Source organism: Mytilus galloprovincialis, chromosome 9 (genome assembly GCF_965363235.1).
Source record: "Mytilus galloprovincialis chromosome 9, xbMytGall1.hap1.1, whole genome shotgun sequence".
Taxonomy (NCBI): Eukaryota; Metazoa; Mollusca; class Bivalvia; order Mytilida; family Mytilidae; genus Mytilus; species Mytilus galloprovincialis.
In genome coordinates this window covers 69,787,389-69,815,142 of record NC_134846.1, presented here as the reverse complement: position 1 = coordinate 69,815,142, position 27,754 = coordinate 69,787,389, and the positions used below count along the sequence as shown (strand labels likewise).

The window sequence follows — 27,754 nt, the reverse complement described above, 5'->3', positions numbered from 1 at the left end:
TGGGATGATTTTTGGCATATAGGTTAACCAAGATGAGTTACAGATCAAGTTAAAGTCTTGTTTGGCTCCGCTAATTTTTGCCGAAATTACGGGCTATGGACTTTGTTAAATTCATTCCGTCATTCTGCAACAAACCATTATATGGAGTTTTTTTCTAAACGCCTTCAGATATTGGGCTGATTTTTGGTATGTGAGTTAATCATGAAGAGTTTCAGATCAAGTTTAAGTTTTGTTAAATTCGGCTAATTTTTGTCCAAATTAAGGGCTATGGACTTTGTTAAATTGTTGAAAATCACAGTTTAATAGACTTTTTTTCTAAACGCCTTCAGATATTGGGCTGATTTTTGGTATGTGAGTTAATCATGAAGAGTTTCAGATCAGGTTTAAGTTTTGTTATGCTCGGCTAATTTTGCCCAAATTAAGGGCTATGGACTTTGTTAAATTGTTGAAAATCACAGTTATATAGACTTTTTTTCTAAACACTTTCAGATATTGAAATGATTTTTGGCATGTGAGTTAACCAAGATGTGTTACAGATCAAGTCTCAGTTTTGTTATTCTTGGCTAATTTTTGCTGAAATTACAGGCTATGGACTATGTTAAATTGTTGAAAATCACAGTTATAAGGACTTTTTTTCTAAACACTTTCAGACATTGGGCTGATTTTTGGTATATAAGTTACTAATGATGAGTTACAGATCAAGTTTAAGTTTTGTTCCACTCCGCTAATTTTTGCCGAAATTACGGGCTTTAGACTATGTTAAATTTTTGAAAATCACAGTAATACAGACTTTTTTTCTATACACCTCCAGATTTTGAGCTGATTTTTGATATGTGAGACCACCATCATGTTTGTGTCCACATGTGTTATTGAAATTGCAGATTTTTTAACTTTTTGAGATGGGGCCATTCATGTCGCTTTGACACATCTAGTTAAAAACTGCCTTATTACTTCAATAATATGACAGTTAATTTCTTCTTTTGATATTTTAATGATATCTACATTGTGAGTGTATTTGAACTTTTTTTATTCCATAAATGTATTAATCAGGCTGTCAGCCAAATTTTACCAAAATCTGTTACAGAGCCAATTTACTTTTAAGTCTGTGTCTTGAATCAATACTAGATTTACTGTAAAGTTTTCTGCTCAGTTTTAATTGGTGTGATTAGCAATAAACAATCATTCTATTATGTTCTCATGTATAATACATAGATAAATTGTATCAATTTTTTTCAGGTCGACTTTGTCCAGATCCACAATCCATAGAAAATGGCATGCTTCTGACACACCGACAAGATCATCATTTTGGTGATACTGTAGAATATTCCTGTAACCTTGGTTACACCACAACCAATGCTAAATTGTTTACATGTAAAAGTAATGGACAGTGGTCACCATCAGTTTTTCCAACATGTCAAGGTCAGTTATCCCTTAATTTACCTTATTTTCAGTACGATATACAGAATTTACTTGAATTATTTAAGGTATTTTTTCTATTGAATAGTACTTAGACATGCTGCAAATATCTGTTAGACAGTTCTCTTGTAACAGTGTACTCATATTTAAGTTGGTACCTAACACTACAGGGAGATGACTCTGTAAAATCAGCTAATCGTTTTAATCATGTTGCATTGTTAACACAATATTAAGCTCTCAATGATCAAAATAAGTGTTTGTCAAACTGCTATATAACCAATGAAATTTTCTGAAAAAGTTTCTAATTTTTTTAAATTTTTAATTTTTGTCAAAGGGTCAAAGTAAATATTTTGTCAAAATTTTATGAAAATTAAATGAGCCAAATTAATTTTAGTCAAGATGTTAGGAACCACCTTAAGACACGATTATTAAACTTTGTCATAGTTTAATAAATAGCCTAATTTAATGCTTCTTATGTGGTTATAGTACTATGATTTCTATGTTATCAGAGGGCAATCTATTGAATTGACATTTCTCATATTATCATATGTCAATATAAATCCAGAAAAAAGTTTATAGGATAAAATATTAAGGATCCAAACATCATCAGAGTAAAAGGAAGTGGGTGAGGTAAGCCTGGGTACCCAGAGAGAACTTAACCTTCAACAGGAAAACTCAAATCCTGGTCATTTAAGATTTGGGTCAAAAGCACCTGCCACATGCATGGTTTCAAAAAATCACAACCTCAGTGTTAACAGGCTCATTATACAGTAGATGAACAATTTATTTAGAACACTCAACCACTAAGGTCCCTGTGATTATATGAGGAAAATGTAAGAGTAACCTCATCTATTGTATATATTTTTTTGTAGCTGTTGTCTGCCCAGTGGACAACTATAATACTTTCAGCTTGACCAATGGTCCAAATTCTGTTAGTCCTACAACTAGTGTTCCATTTGGAGACATGCTGACCATTAACTGTAAAGTAAATGGTAAAACAGACTTCACCAAGGAAAGGAAATGTATCTACAACATGACCTCAGACTCTTACTATCTGTATGGCAATGATTATGAATGTGGAGGTTAGTATAACAAAGACAAGGGGGATAACTGTAAGGTAAATGGTAAAACAGACAAGGGGATAACTGTAAGGTGGATGGTAAAACAGACAAGGGAGATAACTGTAAGGTAAATGGTAAAACAGACAAGGGGGATAACTGTAAGGTGGATGGTAAAACAGACAAAGGGGATAACTGTAAGGTAAATGGTAAAACAGACAAGGGAGATAACTGTTAGGTAAATGGTAAAACATCAAGGAAAGGAAAAGCCTTGAACAAACTTGAGTACAAGGTACACATTCAATTACATATGCTGTTACAATTCTTGCAAGAAATAGAACAATTTATAAATGTATTTTAACGAACACTATCTATTTTGTAGTTATTGATTGTGGAAATCCTGGAACCATTCTTGGAGCCAATTTCCTAACACCTGCCAATACAAGATATGGTGAAAAATTCACATTCTCATGTTCCACTTTGTACAGTGTTACAGGGAAAAGTACAAATGGAGTAGCAGACACAGATGTCAACTGTGAAGCAGACGGTCACTGGGATCTAGGAAGTTTACAGTGCGTAGGTGGGTTGAAATGGTTTACCTTCAAGAAATCTGTATCAGACTTAATCAATTTTATATCCAATAATAAAAAGTAGAAACTAATAGATGGAATTATTTTTTCACATTGTTTTATTCTTTTAAAACTGTGTATTATAGGTTTCATAATGAGGACTTATTTTAGTATATAAACATGCATTGGTTCAATAATTTTCTTAAAATTATATTTTTAAAAAACTTGTTTAATGCGACTTAATTAAAAATACTTCACAAGTGATTCAGTATTTCTGTTGGTTTAATAAATAACATTAATCGATTACAGGCTTTCTCTGTGTATTCCAGAAATGATGATTTTATATACATGTAATGATATAATGAACATTCATAACAGAAAAACTGTTACAGATTTTTAAAAAATGTTAGTAAAATTTGTTTAATTTTAGGAACAAAGTGTTCAGACCCAGGATATCCTGCAGGTGGCTCTTTAACCATCAATGGTTTTGATCAAAATGGTTATGTGACATTTAACTGTGGTCGACCAGGTTATGAGCCAAACAGAGATTCTGGAATCGAATGCCGGTTGAACCAGTTTAGTAATGCACTAGAATGGAATAATACAGTACCTAATTGTATTGGTTAGTTATTATACATTAACAATAACTTTGAATTATTCTCAGGGTGTATGAATTTTCCACACTAGTGTAAAATTCTGTATACCCCTGATTACACAAAGATAACTAATATTATGATGTTAATCTATGTATAGAAACGGGATATATTTAACCAGCTGCAAGACTTGCCTTCAAATGTTAATTTTTTGACAAAATTGAACAATAGGGTTCCTTGTGTAAACAAAAAATGTATGTCTATTTCAGTATAGCATACTAGTTAAACATTATTTAGTGTGCTTTTTTTCATCACCTGGCTTCTGTTGTCTCTCATTGTCATCAGTCTGCATTTCAACCAAAATGGTCAACATGTCTAAATATAGAAAACAAATTGTGGCTGTAGTCCTCATTGGCTCTTTAATGAAGTATATGCCCTCAAAGACAATTAATAAAATTTTTTGTGTGTATTTATGCATATTTTCTTAAAAACTATTATAGATATAAAGACACTTTAAAAGTTGCAAAAATGATCAACAAGACAAGATCTACTTATAAGTCTACATATTATTATAGCCAGTTGACTCCTTATTTGAGTTATTACCCTTTATTAACGATATTTAACAATTTTTTGCATGTTTGCCTATTATTTGGAAAATATAAGAGTTAGATGTAAACTTTCAATTTCAAAAAGGATTAGCATCACAAGATTTGAATATAGCCAACTTGGCCTGAAATCGTCAGTTAACTCTTACTGTGGTAGTAGTTGCAGATTGAGTGTTTCTAGATGTAAGATAAGGTGAACTGAGGGAAACATTTCTCATATAAAAAAAGAAAATGATACCAATATACTTCTGATTGCTTTTTCAAGCAGCCTTATTTTATGAAACATTTATTTCTTTCTATTTTCAGATGTAACTAAACCTGCATTTTTAAACTGTCCACAAGATATGGCTGTTAATGCTTACACTAATCCTTCATTTTTGAATCCATCCGTTTCTGATAACTCTGGTGGAATCAAGGAATTTACAGTGGTACCGGAGAATGCCAATACAACAATGACAATAGAGAGAGCAGAACAGACAGTAACCTACAGGGTCATTGATCATGCTGATAATGAAGAGACTTGTAGCTTTAAAATAACTGTCAAAGGTATGGTCAATTTATATTATTTCTTTTTCGCTGCAGCTAGTATAAGTCATATTGTTTGACACTAACCCGCTTCAAATATATAGCGGATTTGGCTTCACCCCAATGGATTTTACTAACCCTCTATTTATCCATAGGGGGTCAGTAGTGAAATGTACAATGAAATACAATAACATTAATAGATGACGTCATCATTAATAGTAGATGTACTGTCATGATTGCCCAATGAAATCTACTGTCCCCTTACAGATCTTTAGGGGTTAACCATGTGATGGCTTTAAACCAATCACAATGTGCTTTATTTACCTGAGATGTGATATTTATTGACTATTTTATAGTATATCAATAGAAGGTGATCATTGGTATTCTTTATTGCAATCTGATATTAATTTGACTGAGATAAAACAAATTTTATCTGATGATATAATTTTTTTAATGGAAATTGGTTAAATATGGTAAATAGCTGGGTTTGCAGTTATAAATCAACTCTTGAACTTATCAATTTATTCTTTTCTATCCCTATAGAAGGCTAAAACAATTACAAGAACAATATTATTTGTGTTATTGTGCAGATATGACGAAATCAGCTAATGCGCGACATCACTGGCTGCGCTGACACCTTGGACTCCATGTTATGTGCCAATAAACAGGTCTGTTTTTATGCTTATGATTTATTCAAAACTTTGTAGATGAGGAACCTCCAATAATCACCAATTGTCCTTCCAGCAGGATAGAATATGTTTCAGCCCCAGGAGAAACAAGGACCATTACAACAGTAGATCCTGCTTCAATAAGTGCTCAAGATAATGATGGTGGGACTATTGTACCCTCTGTGTTTCCTACGACCTTCACAGTTAATGCTAACCAACTTGGACATCAGGAGGTTACTGTGACAGCATCTGATCAAGCTGGCAATACTGATGTCTGTCAATTTGATATTGATGTACAAGGTGAGACGACTTATGTAACGGAAAATCATACTCTATGCCAGTGGCAGATCCAAGGAGGGGTTACTTTTTTTTAATGTTCAATGCATTGAAATGAGGATATATAGTTGAAACCCCTCCTTTATCCTGGGTTGGGCACCCCCAATTTTAAAAATGGCTGATCTTCCCCTGCTCTATGCATCTTGTTTATGAAAGTGATCCTTTTAACAGACCATTGTCATACCTGCTAACTTTTCAAATTCATCATAGAGGAGTTTAAGCTCTAGAGAACCTAATGCCTACCTGTACATGTCATTATTGTATACATTATTGACTGGGTATGAGTGGAATAGTATGTTTATTTCCCCGAGTTAAAACTATTGCCCTAAGGCGTAGCCAAGGGCAATAGTTGTATCCGAGGGGACAAGAAACTTACTTTTCCAGGGATATTTAGTCAGTAAGTGGTTTATTATATTGATAAAGACAGCAGACAATAAATGTGAGGGATAAATCAACTATCGTAATATATAAAGCAGAAACCCAGCCATAACGTTTAATTCATAAATATTCTGATTTTCTAAGGCTACGTCTTGCTCTTACATCAACCCTAGCCACTATAGGTAAAATGCAACATCGTTACTCCTGCAGTATTTTCAAAATCCTTCAATCCCGTAGCTGTATTGGAAATATCCCAAAAGAATAGTTCAAAACTAGCAATTTGAAAAAAATAGTCAAAATATCATATACTTTATTTAGAAATTGAGAACTGAGGTACATGTACCGGTATAATAAACTTTTTTTTTTTTTTTTTTTTTTTTATATTTGAGCCATTTTCATAAAGACAACTGCAAGAATTTAGAATGTGAGAGATGTTTAAAATTATGTTTATGTAATGCAGTAGTCCCCTTTTATAAGACCCCCCTCACAATCATGTAGAAAACTTATTTTTGAAGGATAAAATTACTTCTCATGATCAACCAATTCAAAATGCCACTGACAACCAATAATTATATGAACTGATTAAGTATAAGGTAAACTGCACTTAACTTATTTGCCCCCAACTATGCCTATATGCTTTCTGTGAGTTTAATTTTGCAATTCATGGCCCATAAACTCTTTTCAGGTCTGTTATAATGAAAATATGACAACCTTTATGGCTTTTAGTGGAGAATAAAAATAGAAAAACTATTAAAAGTAGCCAAAATCAGGTTGTGGTAGGAGTTATTTGGTGAACTTATGCCTTATTGTGTCTAATAGGAGGAAAATTCAAAACGCAAACCACAATCAAATGGCAAAATGAAAAGCTCAAACACATCAAACAAATGGATAACAAATGCCATATTCCTGACTTGGTACAGGTATTTTCTTGTATAGAAAAATGTGGATTGAACCTGATTTTAAAGCCAGCTAAACCTCTCACTTGTATGACAGTCCCATCAAATTCCAAACAGCCTTCAGCAATTAACAAAACCAAAACAGTGTAGTAAGCTATAAAGGGCCTGGATGCAAAGCAGAAAAACAACTAACAAAACTTTAACTTTATAATGATAACTATAATATTTCTTTGTTATCTATAATTGTTAAAAATTGTCATTTCAGCATCAACGTGTTCACCATACAATATTCCAACCCCACAGCATGGTAGTAAATCTTGTTCTCCAAAGACAGGAGATACCGGCTATGAATGTAATATAACATGTAATTCAGGGTATTATATGTATGACTACCCTGACCAGAGTGTAGTTACTATGGAATGTGATACTGGTGGTGGCTGGAATCGACCAATCATATCTGCTTGTACACAAGGTTGGTTATTTGATATAGTTTTATTTAAGGGTTAACTTTGCATCTATATAATGATTAAAAAAATATAATCCTATCTTCATTTCCAAATATTGAAAAAGAATTACTGAAATGAAAAATATAATACCTTCTGGTACATTACGTTTGTGTACAGCTTTAAATTACGTTTGCTCACATTCACTAAACAGGTAACACAATTCATTTTATTTATACATATATATATGTTGGACTCTGAAGTGTGATGGGGACGCTAAAGTATGATGGTCAGGCTTCAAAAACTTAAAAGGAATTCTGTTTTTTTAAGATTCCATGTTGTTCTGTCACTGTCTTGTTGATAAGATCAGACAAACCTTAATTTGTGTATTTACATCTAACACACAAAAAATACACCCCAAAAAACTTTTAGATATTTTTTTTATTTTCAGCAAGTGTCAGAGCACAATATTCTGAAATCTATACAGTTCAATACAATGCACCAAGTAATATACCAAGTAGCTGTAAAGATCAATACCGTGGCAAGATTGCAGGACAGATTACTGCATCACAAACTAAATTACAATCGCTGTGCACTGTTGCTGTTGACTCGAACATGATAGTTGGATTGACTGTGGATGAAACATCAATTAACATTAACAGCAATGTGGTAAATATTTCACCTTGGCTAGTTAGCATTCACTTTGAATCTCCGTCTTTTAGTCTGTCCAGTTGTCCAACAAATATTTCTGTCCCATGTTTTCAGGTGCTACTGACCATAATGGCTTCATAACTTGTCACCCGCTTAATTGGTAGTTATGAATTTTAATTCTAAGCACTTTCCAGTTCTGTCAGACACAAACTTCCTTTTTTACTTTGCTTTAAATTAGAATTTGGGGGTATGCTTATCAAATCAATGTGTACTTCTTGTTGTGACAGCATCATAATATCAGTCACTGTAAGACAACCATATTTGTTTTAAAGATTTATTGTAATGTTTACAAAGATATTTTCTTGGGTACCTATTTTCATGGATTGAGACAAACTTGCATTTTCATGGATATTTGATTTCTTGGTTTTTCAAAAGTCTGCATTTAGTCCAATAGCAAATTTGCTATTTCTCAAACATATAAGTTCATGGTTTCCCTGTTACCACGAAATCCACGAAAAATTGGTATCCAACAAAAAATAATGAATCCGTAGTATAAGAAAATGTGTTATGAATGCCAATGAGACAAATGATTGTTTTTATAAAATGACCATAAACCCACTTATTCATGGTATGGCATCAATATATCTGACCTGACAACAAATCTTTAATTGCTACATGTCTATATGATGGACTATCTCACCTTGACCAAAATTTAAAGAATTATTGAACCTTTATAAAGCTTTTAATCTGAATTCAACCAGCTTCATTTAATATATTCAAAACTTTGATTTAAATTTGAATTTCAGATGGATGTTAATTTTATTGTAACCATGGGACCTAATACATTTACAGTTGCCAAGTTTAAACAATGTTCTAACTTCAATTCGGCTACCTTTCAAACTGTACAATTCCCGATCCTCGAAAATATAGTTAGTGTGTCAGGATGTCCAGATCTGGTTGGAACATGGAATGAACCTCCAAACTTCAGTGGAAGTTTTCAGTGTACTAATCAAAGAAAATTGGTGGAATTAAGTGGAGTAACATACTGCTGTAAGTATGCTGATAGATGTGTAGTTCAAAACTTTAAATTAACAATTTTAAGATAACTCAGTTCTGTAAATTAGGAAATTAATGCGAAGTTTTTATAATTGCGAAAACAGCGTCAGAGTTGTAAATGCAATAATTTATACTCACATTTTGAAATATCTTAAATGAATTAAACAGGATTTTTTTCTCAAAATCGTAAAATTTGAATTAAAATCGCATTTCAGTCTAAAATGACAAAATCGCAAAAATAAATTCACGAACTTATTCAAAAAATATTTTAAAAAAATTACATGATGAAACATAAATCTGTGTAATTTCATACCCAGACAGGTAATAATTTTTCACATACTTGCTTCAACTTTAAATATTGTTGACGTAATTTTAATGCTGCCAATAGTATATGAATTCATCAATTTTACTTATTTTGAAAACTGTATATTTAATAACAATTTGATTTTACAGACAAACAAAATTGAACAGAAAATTTGTGAAAGCTAGATTTATAGGTGCTTTAATTCCCATTTTGTCTACATAAGACCATATGTCTTAAAACTGAAACTTAGAAATAAAAAACCTGCAAAACATAGCTACCAGCAGAACCACTACTTAATTGAATAAAGAAATACTAAATTGGAATGTTATTTGATCATGTACATTTCTCTGCATTGATTAAAAGGAAATTAATCTGCTATGTAAATAGGTAATAATTTAAATGTAAACATTTTGCAGTGGCTTGCCCTGAGGGAACGTACACTACAGGCCCAGGAACATGTGACTTGTGTCAAGAGGGAACCTATAACCTAGCAGTGGGTGCTACACAATGTACAGACTGTACAGTTGGCTCAACTACATATGGAAAAGGAAATATTTATGCTTCTTCCTGTCAGAGAGGTAAATTATTTAAGGCTCTGATTTTCTAAAAGGATATATTTCATCAGTTAAAGGAGATCGATTTGTAAAGATATCCATACAATATTATAAACCCTGTTAATAAGGAAAAAGTAAGGAAATCTTATAACTTTATAAGGCCAACTAAAATTAATTAGTAGATTTTCAATCAAAGTTTTGAAAAAAATGGGGAGGGTGGGAGGATTTTATTTTTTAAATTTTATTTAATATGAAACCTTCTTGTGACGTGAACTTCATATATATGCAAGTGTTATAATTAGCTTATGCCATGTACATGTGAAAACATGTATAAAGAATCGTACATAAAAGTTTCAAATTCTTAAATAAATATCTCTGATTGGCAACGACTGTTCTACATGCAATTGCTGCTTTAGAATCCTATTTCCAGTAAACAGCCTTACAGTAAAACCATGGAGAAATTCCCTATTCAGTTGGACTACTTTTTAAACGATGGTTTGTAGTCCCCATAAAATTATGCAAATGCAATGGTATGCAACACAAATATCGAAATGAGAACTCAAACAATGTTGGTAATAGTCGGGTTGTGCTTTTAAGATTGTCAAGTTATGCAAGACTGAAGCGAATATAATTACAATGTAAAACATGAAGCTGTTTAATGACTGTTTTAAGGGTATTTGGTGTTTTTAAACAAAAATAATAGCCATGGGTAAATCTAAGGGCTTTCTATAACACAATGCGTATGTTTGCCGACTTTTTGAACTCAATATACGGTCATAGATCTAACAAGTTCGTGCTTTTGTCAGTTTCTTTAATCCAGTTATGTTTTTTTTCTACCAATGTGTTCCAATATTCTTGCGCTTTTGAAATCTTTCAGAGCCCAAATTTGCTTACACAAAGTCAATGTTTTATTAAAAAAAATCCTCGGTTTTAATGACAGAAATTTCCAATTTGTGACATACCGCGATTTGCGTTCTTGGACACAGCGTAATACTCGTAACCCGAATATTTCATGCCCTTCTTGAAATCTATCTCTATTTTCCATTAGATCATTAGATGATATTGTCATCATTGAGCAGTAGAATTTGTCAACATAATCGTTTTAAAGTACTCGAAACAAGAAATATGAAAACCGAAATTTGAAACAGGAAGTTCGAATGAAAAGAAATTATTGACGGTTACCTGTAACGGAAATGAACAAAATTCGAAAATCGTAAATTTTTCAAAATAAAAAAAATCGGTGCGGGACGATTTCAGAGGGGCGGGCGGGGATGAAAATCTATCAATTTATTTTAATTGGCCTAACTATATCTCAATCAAGACTTCAATCAGTAACCATGTCTTAGTTCAAACTTCAGTAAATATAAGTCTTATCTTCAGTAGCTGTATTTAAATGTATAAAAGTAAAAAGATGTGCTTTGTAGTAAGATCACTAATGAGACATCTATTCACCAAAGACTAAAGAAATAGTAAGTATACAATTAAAGGTTGTTTTTAAAGCCTTCAGCAATTAGCCAAACTCATACAATTAAATAAGCTAAATGACAATATTGTGAGCGCGAAACTCAAGAGGAAAACAAAAATCAATATTTTCAGTCAGCATCCAAAAACAACCTTATGATTGGAGACAGGCACATGGTTGGAGTAAATGCTTTTGAGATTGCTCAACCTTCCCTCAAACCTTGATCAGTAGTTGTAGTAGCTTGTAAAAGTTATTGTATCAGGACTTAGCTTTACCAAGTCCAAACTTTAATATCTATATTTTAAGTAATCATTTCATTTATAAGCCTATGTTCATCATTAAGTGTCTTTTTCAGTGATTTATTTTATTTAATACCTTGTCACTGTATATTTTTTTGCAGCTAAATGTCGTGCAGGCTTTTACTCATCAACAGGATTTTCACCTTGCACCCAGTGTGCAAAAAATACATACTCTGTAAATAATAGCACTCATTGTACAGACTGTCCGGCAGATACAATCACATACAGAACTGGTTCTGTTAAGCTAGCTGATTGTCATGGTAATTATTTGTAGAAAAAAGCATTTATTAATCTCCAGCTTAAAAAAAAGACTAAACATAACAAAGCCTCCTTATGGTTTTTTATGGCTCCACAACAAAGTTGTCGGTGCCATATAGTTTTACCCTTGTCCGAAATTCCGAAATTCCGTAATTCTGACTTTGATAAATTGTTGAAAATCACAGTTATACAGACTTTTTTTCTATCATTGGGCTGATTTTTGGTATATGAGTTACTCATGATGAGTAACAGATCAAGTTTAAGCTTTTTCTCTATAGGCCTCCACATTTTGAGCTGAGTTTTGTTAACAGTTAATTTATAATTATGAACATATCAATGTGAGACTACCATCATGTTTGTGCCCACATGTGTTATTGAAATTGCAGATTTTTCAACTTTTGGGATGGGGCCATTCGTGTCGCTTTGACACGTCTAGTTTATTATTTGTGAGAAAAAATTAGGAGAGGAATTCATATTTGTCATAATGTCCACACTTAATAAGGTTCATCATTTATATTTCTGCATAAGAGCAAAGTTAACATGAATGTAATAGAAAAATAATGTAAATGAACAACAAAAAACACACAAAATGCAAAGGAATAGCACTTTTATTGCTGTTCTTCATCACATAGTCTCAGTGAGACCTTAACACTGAACTACTCTTTGTAATCTATCTTCATTGATCTTTATTTAATTAAGTTTCGAAGTAGGGATAGCTGTTTTACAGGCAAATATGATTGAATAACTATCTAGGCCATAATACATACTTTTGATAACATATATATTTGATTTGGGCTTTGCCAAAGTCTGCCAACAAACCAATAGACAATTTGTAAAAAAACATCCTTTCATTTTTAATGTATTGTTTATGTAATGTCATTTTTATGTTTTTTGTATAATTTTTTATTGTTCACATTTACTGTTTTAATTTCTCATTGTTTAAGACTGAACTAAAATTTTGTTATTTACATTAAGAGTCTTAATTACTGATTTTAGCTTAATGCTTAATGCCTGAAGTTCATATTTACAATAAAATGTCTTAATTTCCTTATTTTTTGTAGCTAAATGTCCTGCAGGACAGTTCAGTTATAATGGTTATGCACCAAATTGTCGGCTCTGTCCACAGAATTACTACCAGTCTAATACCGGTTCAACTGTTTGTACTCGTTGTAATGTGGATAAGATCACACTAAGTATTGGTTCAGATGATGTTACAGATTGTGTTGATGCATGTAAGTTATCAAGCGCCATTACTGTCATTAAAAAGTACAGTGCAACCTGTCTTATCTGACACCTGAGAACTGTAAATTCAGAAATTATTGCAAGGTTTTTATTATTGCGAATAATGTGACTGGATGGGCATCGCAATAATAAGAACTCCGTTCTGATAACTAAACATAGATCTGAAGGCATTTTTTTTTTTTAAATAGCGATAATTAAACTCGCATTTTTGTCCATTCTTCAAAAATCGCAATAATTAATGCACACAATTATTTCTGAATTTACAGTATTCAAACATCCTGCTTTTACTGACACATTTTCATGGTCCCAAAACATTATTATCATTTTGAAAAAACCCGGAGTATTCCGTCACCCTGCTTAATCCGACATTTTTTTTCTATACTAAACTTGATAAAACTGTAATCATGCCAAGTATTTCTTTTTAAAACAAAGATAAATTCTGAACAATTTTTGAAAGTTGGAAGTGTAAATTTCCCAAAGACTAATAGGAAAGTTAATGGTGGTATTACACCTGTATGGACATTTATCTTGTGTCAGGTTTTGTTGATATAAGAATGCTTCATAAGATAAAGATAAAGAAAGAAAAAGCAGTAAAGAGTGTATAACTGCTGAAACTAATTACAAATTAGACAACTTTCCACCTGAGACCAAATGACATAGAAGTTTACAACTATTGGTCACATTACAGCCTTCAACAATGTGCAAAAGCTCTACCACATAGCCATTTTCATTTATCCTTTCTCTAATTTTAACACTGACATTAGTTCATGCTCTTGATTGTTGTCATGGAATTTTTTTTTTTAATTTCATAATGAGGGTAAGGATGATCCCTTTTTCTATTTCAAAATAAAAGACTGTTATTAATTGATAGTATATGAGTAAAGGAACTAAAAAAGCAGAAACAAATGAAGGGTTTATGACTCCATCTGCTTGTTTTTTTCCAGATATAAGTCATTGAAAATTTGGTGGGAAATAATTCTCTCTAGACTTTTCATAAATTTAAAATTGGCACCCTTTTTATTAAAAAAATAAAATAACAAGGATTTTATAGGATTTTCAAATATGCTTTTTTTTTTCTTTTTTTTTTTAACTTAATGTGATAAGTTTTGGAAAGAAAAGTAGGAGGTAGTGGTAAAAAATTTGTAAGAGCACTACATGGATAAAACCAGAGGATTTCAAATATGTGGCAAAAATTCAAAAACAAGAGAAGCGAACTTCCTTAATAATGAATAATCTTTCATGGATCAGAAAAAGAAGCTCAGGCATAAGCTAGGATGCAACAAGTTTACTTCATTTTGATTTTAAAATTTGTGATATCACCAAAATTTAATGCATGTCACCTGTCTTTTGATTATTGCTTTCTGAATGTTCAGTGGCAAATATTTCATGACATTTACATGGAGATTAAGTGTATAATGTGTTGTCTGTTGATAAAATTATTTACATGTAGATGTATTATATTAAATATACTTGCAGCAACACAACTATGCACTGCTAATAGATGTTCTAATGGAGGAACTTGTTTGATAAGAAATAATGGATTTTATTGCCAATGTAATGCAGGTGAGTTAAAAGTGTTTGCTACCTAGGGGCATTATGTTTTTTGGGTTTGTGTGTCTGCTTGTTCATCTGTTCATTCGTTTATTCCTCTGTCCTGCTTCATCTTTAAGTTTTTTTGTCAAGGTAGTTTTTGGTGAATTTGAAGTCCAATCAACTTGAAACTTAGTACACATGTTCCTTATGATATGATCTTTCTAATTTCAATGCCAAATTAGAGTTTTGTCCCCATTTTCAAGGTCCAATGAACATAGAAAATGATAGTGTGAATTGGGCATCAGTGTACTATGGACAGATTTTTGTTTATCATGGTTTTAAACTCAACTAGACTCAGGTGTTAGTTTATAGAGCTAATAGAAGTTTTATTGAAGGATGGTTACAAGTGGTAGTTTGAGCTTATTATGACATGGAAAAATGGTCAAAACATTAATCTAAAAGAAGTATGAAAGATTTTTCAAGACAGTGTTACAGAATTATAAATGAAATGATCATTTTGAAATAAAAGTTTTAAAATAAGTTTTAAGTTATTTATTTATTGAAATACTGCAAAATCAGAAATTATTGTTGGATAATTGACAAACATGCAAGTTGCTTAATTATTGCAATATCAGGAAATGCTGTGGATAGAATAATACTATTAAAATGATGATGCAATATTTTATTTTCAAAAACCTATAATGTATTTAAAGACAAACGAAAAAATTTCGGAATTTCTACAGTAAAAACTTTAATTGTGAGTTTCTTAACTTTGAACTATTTTAGGATATTATGGAACAACGTGTGGAGCTGTAGTTAACCACTGTTCCTCAACACCATGTTACAATAATGGTGCGTGTTCCAGTTCTCCAACAGGATATACTTGTACATGTCCTACAGGTAAGTGTTCAATATTGTTGAATATGTGAGGTTCTAGAAGGAGTAACAGAATAGAGAATACTGGACAAAAAATGCAGAAAAAAAGGACAAACATATTAAGAATAGAGAATTTAGGCAATAAAAAGAAGAATAGAAAATATTGGGTGTAATTTTTTAAAGAATAAAGAACACTGTGATACTTAAGAATAGAGAATAATGGGAAATTAAAAAAAAATAGAGAAAATTATAAAAAAAAAGAAAACAACAACCCACATATGACTGAGTTGAATTAAATAGAGAATATCATATGGCTTTTTCAATATCGCATCCGTATCAACCCAGGACACCAATATAATCCCAAGAGCTCTGCTCGAGGGATTATATTGGTTGAGGGTTGATATGGTGTGTGATATTGAAAAAGCCATATCATATACACTTTATTATATACATATACCTCAATTAGATGTTTTTTTATGTAACATGACGTCATACAGATAAGGAGGTTTGAAATGACGTCATACAGATTATAGGTTTGACATGACGTCATACAGATTAGGGATTTCAAAGCCTTTGCAACAGTGACTGCAATCGATGACGTGACGTCATACAGATTAAAGGTGTTATAAAGCTTTTGCAACCGTGCTGATGTCAATATCATCACGGGTGGCTGATACAGCACGTTTGCCAATGATTGTATTACACAAACAATTTATCTGTATTTACTACTAAGTATATGATAATATTAGTTACACAGTGTGTAATTGTCCTAATACGAGAATTTTATTGACCCGATAAATTCCGTATTAGGACAGTTGCACACTGTGTAACGAATTTATCCTGATTTTGTTCTATTACAAATTTATAAATTCAAATTCAATATTTAGGACAATATCAACCAAATATAATTATATACGGTAATTAATCTAAAACTGTGAAAAATGAGAAATATTAAGACTATAAAGCAACGTAAAAAAAAATATTTGTTTATTAGGTCAACGTTATAAGGGAGATAATTCCAATTGACGTAATAAAAAAATGTACTGAAATTTATTACGTCAATATCAGCCAATCAAATTGCGAGAAATTACTCTAAATCAGGATAAATGTTAATATTACACAGGCACAACAGGAGCTAGATGTGAGACTGACATAAAGACTGAATGTCAGGCAAATCCTTGTCAAAATGGTGGAGTTTGCTTAAATAGAATCAATGACTACCTCTGTGTTTGTCCTGTGACATTTACAGGAAAAAAGTAAGTAGCAATACAGTATGCTTTAATGAGTGTCTGGATGGGGTGTTTCAGAATTTAAAATAATGTTAAAAAAAATCTAAAATAAAGGGCAATGAAAGTAAGACAAGAGAAAAATGGCAAAACAGATAAAGAATAAAGAAAAATGATTATAAAAAATGAATAAAAATAATGACCGATTATCCAGACAAGGGGTACTTGTAAAAGTAATCAATATTAATACTTGTCGGTGGAATAGCACTTGCATTTCTGTATAGATCCCCTTTAAATTTTTAAGTAGAGTTCCTTTCATCAAAACCTTGGATCGATTTGATTATCAGAAAAATCTGAAATTGGTACAAGTTTTCCAAGGGTTGAATTGTAAAATTTTCCAAAATTAACTATGTCGTATGGGGGTATGAGCTCAGATTCTTTCATTATTATTTGAAGGGTTTAAGCGGTTGTTATCTAAATTCTAATAATTTAATTGGATGTGACACATCTTCTGATTGGCTAAAAGTTTATTGTCTATCAGCTCATAGACATAATTTTGTCACGTGATAGCAACGTCATCAACGTTTTTGCATGATTTAATCCCTACTACAAATAGAATTTAGAATAAAATATAAGGAATGTCTATTTTTTGGTGTTTTTTTTTTGTCTATTCAAAATAACCTCAAAAATGTGGTGCACACGTTTAAATAACTAGTATATTCAGTGTACAATTTTTATGTTATTTTTCATAGACAGAAAAATATTACATTCATTCCTTGATGAAATCTGAACAAGAAATTATTTGAATAAGGATTCATTTTGAATTCTGGAAAATTGATAAGTAAAGTATGATGAAACTAACCAAACTAAATAAGTTAGCCTTGTGCACATGACTAAGGGGGGTAGTTTAGTTCATACTGAAATATCAGTGAAGGTGAAATGAACCTTAGTCATGCGTGCCTGGCTAATCCATGTAGTTGGGTTAGTTTACAACATACTTTCAGAATTCAAAATTATTCCAGATTCAAACAATTCCTTGTTTTTATGCCCCACCTACGATAGTACCCCAGCTTTAAAAAAGGGGGGGGGGGGGGGGTAATACTGTTTTACCTCTCTGTCCTTCCGTCAGTCAGTCCGTCCGTCCCATGAATATTTTTCGTCGCATTTTTCTCAGGAACTACAATACAAGGATTTCTGAAATTTGGTTTCAGGATTTATATAAGTCAGGTATACCGTGTGATTCGTTTTCAGATTCATCACTCGACAACTTCCTGTTTACCGAACACTTGCATATTATTACACTATTAATATTATCCACTTGCAGTGGGGGTATCATCAGTGAGCAGTAGCTCGCAGTTTCACTTGTGTTTTCTGGTCTGTGCCTCCGTTCGTCCGTCCGTCTGTGCCTCCGTTCGTTCGTCCGTCCATTCAGGTTAAAGTTTTTGGTCAAGGTAGTTTTTGATGAAGCTGAAGTCCAATCAACTTAAAACTTAGTACACTTGTTGCTTATGATATGATCTTTCTAATTTTAATGCCAAATTAGACTTTTGACCCCAATTTGACGGTCCACTGAACATAGAAAATGACAGGGGGAGTTTCAGGTTAAAGTTTTTGGTCAAGGTAGTTTTTGATGAAGCTCTAGTCCAATCAACTTGAAACTTAGTACACTTGTTGCTTATGAAATGATCTTTCTTATTTTCAAGCCAAATAAGACTTTTGACCCCAATTTCACGGTCCACTAAACATAGAAAATGAAAGGGGGAGTTTCAGGTTAAAGTTTTTGGTCAAGGTAGTTTTTGATGAAGCTGAAGTCCAATCAACTTGAAACTTAGTACACTTGTTGCTTATGATATGATCTTTCTAATTTTAAAGCCAAATTAGACTTTTGACCCCAATTTCACAGTCCACTGAACATAGAAAATGAAAGGGGGAGTTTCAGGTTAAAGTTTTTGGTCAAGGTAGTTTTTGATGAAGCTGAAGTCCAATCAACTTGAAACTTAGTACATATGTTCCCTGTCGTTTAATCTTTCTAATTTTAATGCCAAATTAGATTATTACCCAATTTTTACAGTCCATGAAACATGGAAAAGGATAGTGTAAGTGGGGCATCCGTGTACTTTGGACACATTCTTGTTTTAATCTTTTCTTATACTGGTAATCAAAAATTCTATCTATTTCAATTTCAATTCTTATTAGTGAGTATAGTCGATTATTTACAAATTTTTGATAATGCATGTGTTTTCTATGAAGGAAGTGGGAGAATTAATTTATCAGAAAATGTGCATGTGTTATACATATTATCCAAGACATTATTCATTATGTTTAGAGCTGGCTTTGAGGTCAGTTAATCTGCAAAGGTTTGGGCATCTGGCTGCAGGGGTCAAGCATTAACTATAACCAATTTTTCCAATACTTGTAGCTCATTAAAGAATAGGTAAATGTTACCAAGTCTGAAATATGTATAAGTGGTGAAGGCTTTTCATAAAGTATGGAAAGAAATTTTTAAGAAAAGTATGGATGAAAATTGTATTTATCATGTATATGTTACATAATAAAGTCTTTCTCTTTTCCGTGGACATTTTGTATTTTTTTTGTTCTTATCAAATCAATATTTTTTTATGGTGAAATGACCTTCAATTGTTCTTTGAACAATTTCATTTTAATTTTTATTGTGTTTCAACTGTCAAATCAGTAGCAGCTACAGTGTATTAAAGTTCAAATATCATAAATCTATGAAGAAGATGCAAATTAATGTGAAAAGAAAAAGATAAGGGAACCACATAACCTCCAAAGGATAAAGCCTGGGTACACTCTTAGCGTAAGCATTTCCTATGCATGCAGCACCCCTGCCATGTGAATCCTCACTAAAAAAGGAATTTAGAATAGATGATATAGGTGTTGTTCATTAGATGGTACCTTAAGCTAGTGTTTTAGTCATATTTGTTGTTTGTAATGTTGTATTTGTTTTAATTAGTTGCATTGGACAGTCCAATATATGCCAGGATAAGCCCTGTGTTAATGGTGCATGTACAAGCTATGATAATGTCCGCAGAAAGTGTACCTGTAATGCTGGTTATACTGGGGACGATTGTAGTGTAAATATTCGTAAGTAGTTATAATTTTTTAAATATAAAACTAATAAGACATGAATCTTCTAAACATTTTTATAGTGAAGATATGTGGGAATTTTAATACAAAATTATAATATTTTTTTTTAAATTCTAAAATTAGAAAATTTACAATAGATATAAGATTTTTCATTTTTCATTTAAAGTCCATGTAATCATTTTCTGATTTCAAAAGAGTTTGATATAGTCCATGTTAGATATATTTCATCTTCTAATTTTCAGATTTTAGAGTTGTTTGACGTATTTTTTTTGTATAGTTTTAAGATATCTGAGGAGTTTGATATATGGTTCCATGTTATCATTTTCTCAATTCAGAGGAGTTTGATGTGCAGTTGTCATTTCTGATTTTAGAGGAGTTTGATTTAATCAATGATTTGATTTTATGTTTTCAGAGGAGTGTGATTCTAATCCATGTTATAATGATGCAACATGTGAGGACAGAGTAAATGGATATTTCTGTCAATGTAAGAGTGGTTATTCTGGTACCCGATGTGAGGTTCGTACCAGTCCATGTGTCAACTGTAACGGTGGAACATGTGTAGATGATTATAGAACAGACTCCTACAGATGTGTCTGTAACGAAGGCCTTTCTAATGGTGAGTATAAAGTGGTACATATGTATATGATGATAAGACTGATTTCTACATTCATGCCTGTATTTAACACTTATTACATGACGGATAAATTACAATAGGACTGAATCTTACAGATATACCATACTAGAGATACATTCTGTATACCATACTAGAGATACTTACAGATATACCACACTAGATATACATTCTGTATACTACACTAGAAATACATTCAGTATACCACACTACAGATACATTCAGTATACCACACAAGAGATACATTCTGTATACCACACTAGAGATACATTCTGTAAAACCCACTAGAGATACATTCTGTATACCACACTAGAGATACATTCTGTATACCACACTAGAGATACATTCAGTATACCACACAAGAGATACATTCTGTATACCACACTAGAGATACATTCAGTATACCACACAAGAGATACATTCTGTATACCACACTAGAGATACATACAGATATACCATTCTAGATATACATTCTGTATACCACACTAGAGATACTTACAGATATACCACATGAGATACATTCAGTATACCACACTAGAGATACATTCAGTATACCACACTAGAGATACATTCCGTATACCACACTAGAAATACAGTCAGTTTACCACACTAGAGATACATTCAGTATACCACACTAGAGGAACTTTCAGTATACCACACTAGAGATACATTATAAAATTGAGAATGGAAATGGGGAATGTGTCAAAGAGACAACAACCCGACCAAATAAAAAACAACAGCAGAGGGTCACTAACAGGTCTTCAATGTAGCGAGAAATTCCCGCACCCGGAGGCGTCCTTCAGCTGGCCCCTAAACAAATATATACTAGTCCAGTGATAATGAACGCCATACTAATTTCCAAATTGTACACAAGAAACTAAAATTAAGATAATCCAAGACTAACACAGGCCAGAGGCTCCTGACTTGGGACAGGCGCAAAAATGCGGCGGGGTTAAACATGTTTGTGAGATCTCAACCCTCCCCCTATACCTCTAACCAATGTAGAAAAGTAAACGCATAACAATACGCACATTAAAATTCAGTTCAAGAGAAGTCCGAGTCTGATGTCAGAAGATGTAACCAAAGAAAATAAACAAAATGACAATAATACATAAATAACAACAGACTACTAGCAGTTAACTGACATGCCAGCTCCAGACTTCAATTAAACTGACTGAAAGATTATGATTTCATCATATGAACATCAGGCACAATCCTTCCCGTTAGGGGTTTAGTATCATACCATCATAACATATATGAGAAGAACATAACCCGTGTCATGCCAATAACTGTTTTTAGAATAAATGTGTTTAGTTCCGATGCAAAGACCTTATCAGTGACTCAATATTAACGCTAAAATATGCAATCTTTAATGACTTGACAACAGTATCGTAATTATATCCCTTCTTAATAAGTCTATTCAAAGGTTTTGTAAGTTTCTGAGGTGAATACTGACACCTTTGTGCTTTATAAAGAATATTACCATAAAAAAATGGATGTGAAATACCTGAACGTATTAGAAGTCTGCATGTTGAGCTATATTTACGAATGATGTCTTTATACCGATGATAAAATTTAGTAAATGTTTTGACTAGTTTGTGATATCGAAAACCCTGGTGTAATAATTTTTCAGTAATACATAAATTTCTCTCGTTAAAATCTAAAACATTGTTACATACACGAGCGAATCGTACAAGTTGAGATATATAAACACCGTAAGATGGTGACAAGGGAACGTCACCATCTAAAAACGGATAATTAACGATAGGAAATGAAAAATCATCCCTTTTATCATAAATTTTAGTATTCAGCTTTCCATTAGTGATATAGATATCAAGATCGAGAAAAGGGCAGTGGTCATTGTTAGTATTAACTTTATTTAAAGTAAGTTCAACAGGATAAATTTCATTAATATACATACTGAAGTCGTCATTATTGAGAGCCAGAATATCATCCAAATATCTAAAAGTATTATTAAATTTGTTTATCAGATGTTGTTTCGATGGGTCTTTGCTTATTTTTGTCATAAATTGTAACTCATAACAATACAAAAACAGGTCCGCAATAAGTGGTGCACAGTTAGTCCCCATTGGAATTCCGATAATCTGACGATATACGGAATCCCCAAAGCGAACAAAAATGTTATCTAGTAAAAATTCAAGGGCATATATAGTATCAAAGCATGTCCAATTAACATAGTTTTTTTGTTTATTGCTACTAAAAAATGACCTAAAAGAGTTTGAACATATATATTCACATTCTGATTTTTTGAATGCCCATTTAATTAGGTGTGTGAATTTTTTCTTAATGAGAATGTGAGGCAATGTGGTATACAGGGTAGAAAAATCAAAACTTTGAACAGATTCAAAATCACCAATATAAGCATGCAATTTATCAAGTACTTCCAACGAGTTCTTGACACTCCAAAAGTAATTTATTCCACTATTTTCGAAGGCCTTATTTGAACAATTTATTATCAGGTTTTTAATTGTACAAAGTGTGCTGGTAAGAAGAATAGACAATTTAGTAGTTGAACAATGGCTTGAAGACGAAATAAATCTATATTTGTAAGGGGTTTTGTGTAGCTTCGGAAGCCAATACATAGTTGGGACTTTCATTGTATTTGGTTCTGCTTGTAAAGCGGTGGCTAAAAGTTTATTTTTGTTACAGATTTCGTTTTCTGAAAATGGAGTCAGTTGGAATGATTGTGAATTGGTGATTTCCTTTTTCAGAACCTCAATGTAAAATTTACGTCAAACAATAATAATATTATTAGCAGCTTTATCTGCCGGGACAAAAACAAATTCCTTGGCTAGTTCTTTTAGTTTATGTTTGATACGAGAAATAGGTTTATTGTGGTTATTGTTTATAGTAAAATGTTCTTTAAAATGTTGAATACGTATATCAACTATCTTCATTACTGAATTAAAAAAAGAGTCCAAAGATTTTTTGTCAGCTTTTTCCCGTTTTATCCATTTCATACAGTAAGTATGGAGTGAGTCGTGGATGATATTACGACACTCATTCCAATTAGTAATTGACGGGGGACGATATTTAGGTCCTTTACTGAGGAATTATGTATACCACACTAGAGATACTTACAGATATACGACACTAGATATACATTCTGTATACTACACTAGAGATACATTCTGTATACCACACTAGAGATAGTCAGTATACCACACTAGAGATACAGTCAGTATACCACGTTAGAGATACATTCTGTATACCACACAAGAGATATTTACAGATATATGACACTAGAGATACATTCTGTATACCACACTAGAGATACAGTCAGTCTACCACTCTATTTGTGTGCCATAATTTACATGTTTAACCTTTGGAATCCAGTGTTAAATCATTTTACATTTATTTGTAGGAGATTTATGTCATTATGAACTTCATGTGAATACTGTTCCAACACTGAGTAATTCACAACAACAAACAAAAGATACTATTGAAGATTGTTTGGCTGTATGTGGTACAAACAAGGATGCATGTCGTGGTGTTGTTTACAAGCCAAGTGATAAATTATGTCACATCTTCTATAACTCAATCCCAACAGACAGAACTACCGATACTAGCTACAATCTATATGTAAAGACTTGCATCAGACCAACAGGCAAGTTTTTGAAACTTATTATTTTTATGGCAACTTTTTAGCTCACCTGGCCCATCACTTTGCGTCCGGCGTCCGTCGTCCGTCGTCGTTAACTTTTACAAAAATCTTCTCCTCTGAAACTACTGGGCCAAATTAAACCAAACTTGGCCACAATCATCATTGGGGTATCTAGTTTAAAAAATATGTGGCGTGACCCGGCCAACCAACCAAGATGGCCGCCATGGCTAAAAATAGAACATAGGGGTAAAATGCAGTTTTTGGCTTATAACTCAAAAACCAAAGCATTTAGGGCAAATCTGACATGGGGTAAAATTGTTTATCAGGTCAAGATCAATCTGCCCTGCAATTTTCAGATGAATCGGACAACCCGTTGTTGGGTTGCTGCCCCTGAATTGGTAATTTTAAGGAAATTTTGCTGTTTTTGGTTATTATCTTGAATATTATTATAGATAGAGATAAACTGTAAACAGCAATAATGTTCAGCAAAGTAAGATTTACAAATAAGTCAACATTACAGAAATGGTCAGTTGACCCCTTTAGGAGTTATTGCCCTTTATAGTCAATTTTTAACCATTTTTCGTAAATCTTAGTAATCTTTTACAAAAATCTTCTTCTCTGAAACTACTGGGCCAAATTAAACCAAACTTGGCCACAATCACAATTGGGGTATCTAGTTTAAAAATTGTGTGGCGTGACCCGGCCAACCAACCAAGTGGCCACCACAGCTAAATATAGAACATAGGGGTAAAATTCAGTTTTTGGCTTATAACTCAAAAACCAAAGCATTTAGAGCAAATCTGACACGAAGTAAAATTGATTATCAGGTCAAGATCTATCTGCCCTGAAATTTACAGATGAATCGGAAAACCTGTTGTTGGGTTGCTGCCCCTGAATTGGTAATTTTAAGGAAATTTTGCTGTTTTGGGTTATTTATCTTGAATATTATTATAGATAGAGATAAACTGTAGACAGCAATAATGTTCAGCAAAGTAAGTTTTACAAATAAGTCAACATGACTGAAATGGTCAGTTGACCCCTTTAGGAGTTATTGCCCTTTATAGTCAATTTTGAACCATTTTTCGTAAATCTTAGTTATCTTTTACAAAAATCTTCTCCTCTGAAACTACTTGGCCAAGTTCATTATAGATAGAGATAATTGTAAGCAGCAAGAATGTTCAGTAAAGTAAGATTTACAAACACATCACCATCACCAAAACACAATTTTGTCATGAATCCATCTGCGTCCTTTGTTTAATATTCACATAGACCAAGGTGAGCGACACAGGCTCTTTAGAGCCTCTAGTTTTATTATTGAACCTGTTTTGTTGATAGCGAATACTGTAAATTCAGAAATTATTGTGTGCAATTATTATTACGATTTTGTCATTTTACGATAAAATGTGATTTAAATCTTTGTGTTATTGAGATAAATCCTGTTTAATTCATATAAATAATTTCAAAATGCTACCGGGTAGTTTAAATTATTACAATTATATTATATTAAATTATAACCCTGTCGTATTTTTCGCAATAATAAAAGTATCACAATAATTTCTGAATTTTCAGTATATGATTGACTTTTTGAGTTGTTGCTCATTATATCAAGTCTATTATTGATACTAGATGAATGATTTAGGTATTGGTTAGGGTTAGGTTTGGGGTGGGGAGAGTTAAGTATAGCTCTATATGGGTTGGGACCCCTAAAGTAAAAGAAGGCAGAAGTTAAGAAGAGTGACCATTTGTTGAGTTCTTTTTCATCTTAGTATCTTTGTAATTACAATCCCTTTAGATTTGAACTCCACTCAACTAGATTTAGTTAACATGCTAAAGAACACAAGAAATTGTTTTACTAGATTACATTGGTACATAATCACATTGACTATGATATTATTGAGTTTATGAAACAACATCAAGAAATTTACATAAAGATATGCAGTATAATATAAAGAGAAGTTATTTTTTTTTTAGATGATTTTTACACACCATGGTTTAACATTGACAGTCCAGATACAGGAAATGGTGATAATGAAAGAAGAACATCATTAACAACAGTAAGTAATGGTGTATCTATGGGAATGAAATGAAGTCAATCTTTGATGTTATACCCAGTGTTAGACAATTAGGCATTATGTTTGTCCATCTTTTCATTTTCTAAAATTTAATAAGTTTCCATGGGGAAATGCGTGACCCATCCCTGTGTTTAAACTCTTGGTTAGGTCAGTTTAAGATGAACAACTTATAGCAAATCAATGATTTTTGGTATGTAGTTGTTTCAGAATTGGTAATCTCATTTCTTGCACAAAGTTGTTATACAAAATGTTTTTGTGCTAATTTAATTGATAATGTAATATTGGAATGTTTTCATGGTTTATCTAGTAATCATGTAATGGACAACTCATTCCATTAAGGATCATTAAATACTAGTTGCACTATGAACATTTAAACATTGCTATTTATGATTTTTAAATACACATTTATATTAAATCTAAAGATATTCAATATGTGGTCTTTATAGCAGGTTATCTGCTGCCAACATTAGCATAAGTATATCTAGTATAAATCCTCAAATGGAGCTTCTTCATTAATTGGACTTTGAACATTACACCTTATTGCTATTTGGAAATCTGCGATGGTTGACACAAGAATCTGTGCTGGTTGAACTTTTGAAGTCATACAATAATCACTTCTCAATTGTGGCGTTCGATATATTGCCACAATGAAGTCAAAATTTTATGGGAACCTTTATGATATCCAGTAATGGCTGACAAATGGCAATAAGGTGTATAGTTATGCAAAATGCAATGTTGTGTCAATTTTTTAATAACTTAAGTATTGTAAATCTTGTATTTTAGTATGGTGTGAATCTATGCAGTGGTACAGAACCTGTAGGAGCTGAATGTCGTGTATTTAACAAAACATTAACTTTTGATTACCAGACTGGAGACACAATATCATTATCATGTAGTACTAATGGTTTAGAATGTACCAACAGTATCAATAATGATTGTGAAGATTATGAAGTGCGCTATAGATGTAGTGCAAATGAAGGTAAATTGGCTTCTACATTGTGGTATTTTGTCAATCTTTACATGCAAAGCTCTGATTCTTTGCCCAGCTTTGTCTATACTTTTTGGTCCTTTTTGGTTAATATCTCTTCATATTTTAAACAAGCTTTAGATTTACAAATATTTGGTCTTGTCAGAGCATCAATTAAGAAACATTGATTGTTGAAATGCCCATCAGGTGCAGAAAAATTGGTACTGTTTATGTTATTACAACAAGAAAATAAGGTTCCAGTATTCTGAAGCAAAGCTGACATTAGATGAATCAGTCTATTCTTTTTAGGTTTTAGATTAGTTTGGTCATATAGCTTCTAATGTGTACAGATATTTAAATAATTGCTTTTAAATTCTGGTTCCTTGAAGAAAGCATTCCAAGA

At 32.2% G+C, this 27,754-nt stretch overlaps 1 protein-coding gene across 3 annotated transcripts in view; it reads left to right on the top strand.

Annotated features, from left to right (window-relative positions):
- The window catches only part of LOC143045784 (uncharacterized), a 104,872-nt gene that overhangs the window by 31,713 nt on the left and 45,405 nt on the right, over positions 1-27,754 (top strand). For all 3 annotated transcript variants that reach the window (XM_076218536.1, XM_076218537.1, XM_076218535.1), the window contains 20 exons: positions 1,237-1,419; positions 2,289-2,498; positions 2,857-3,054; positions 3,474-3,665; positions 4,548-4,787; positions 5,474-5,734; positions 7,310-7,516; positions 7,939-8,156; positions 8,945-9,188; positions 9,915-10,076; positions 11,915-12,073; positions 13,133-13,303; positions 14,790-14,876; positions 15,633-15,746; positions 16,846-16,978; positions 19,923-20,053; positions 20,469-20,672; positions 24,073-24,315; positions 26,284-26,366; positions 27,168-27,363. In XM_076218536.1, coding sequence (XP_076074651.1) covers positions 1,237-1,419; positions 2,289-2,498; positions 2,857-3,054; positions 3,474-3,665; positions 4,548-4,787; positions 5,474-5,734; positions 7,310-7,516; positions 7,939-8,156; positions 8,945-9,188; positions 9,915-10,076; positions 11,915-12,073; positions 13,133-13,303; positions 14,790-14,876; positions 15,633-15,746; positions 16,846-16,978; positions 19,923-20,053; positions 20,469-20,672; positions 24,073-24,315; positions 26,284-26,366; positions 27,168-27,363 — 3,636 coding nt within the window. The remainder of the gene's footprint in view (positions 1-1,236; positions 1,420-2,288; positions 2,499-2,856; positions 3,055-3,473; positions 3,666-4,547; positions 4,788-5,473; positions 5,735-7,309; positions 7,517-7,938; positions 8,157-8,944; positions 9,189-9,914; positions 10,077-11,914; positions 12,074-13,132; positions 13,304-14,789; positions 14,877-15,632; positions 15,747-16,845; positions 16,979-19,922; positions 20,054-20,468; positions 20,673-24,072; positions 24,316-26,283; positions 26,367-27,167; positions 27,364-27,754) is intronic.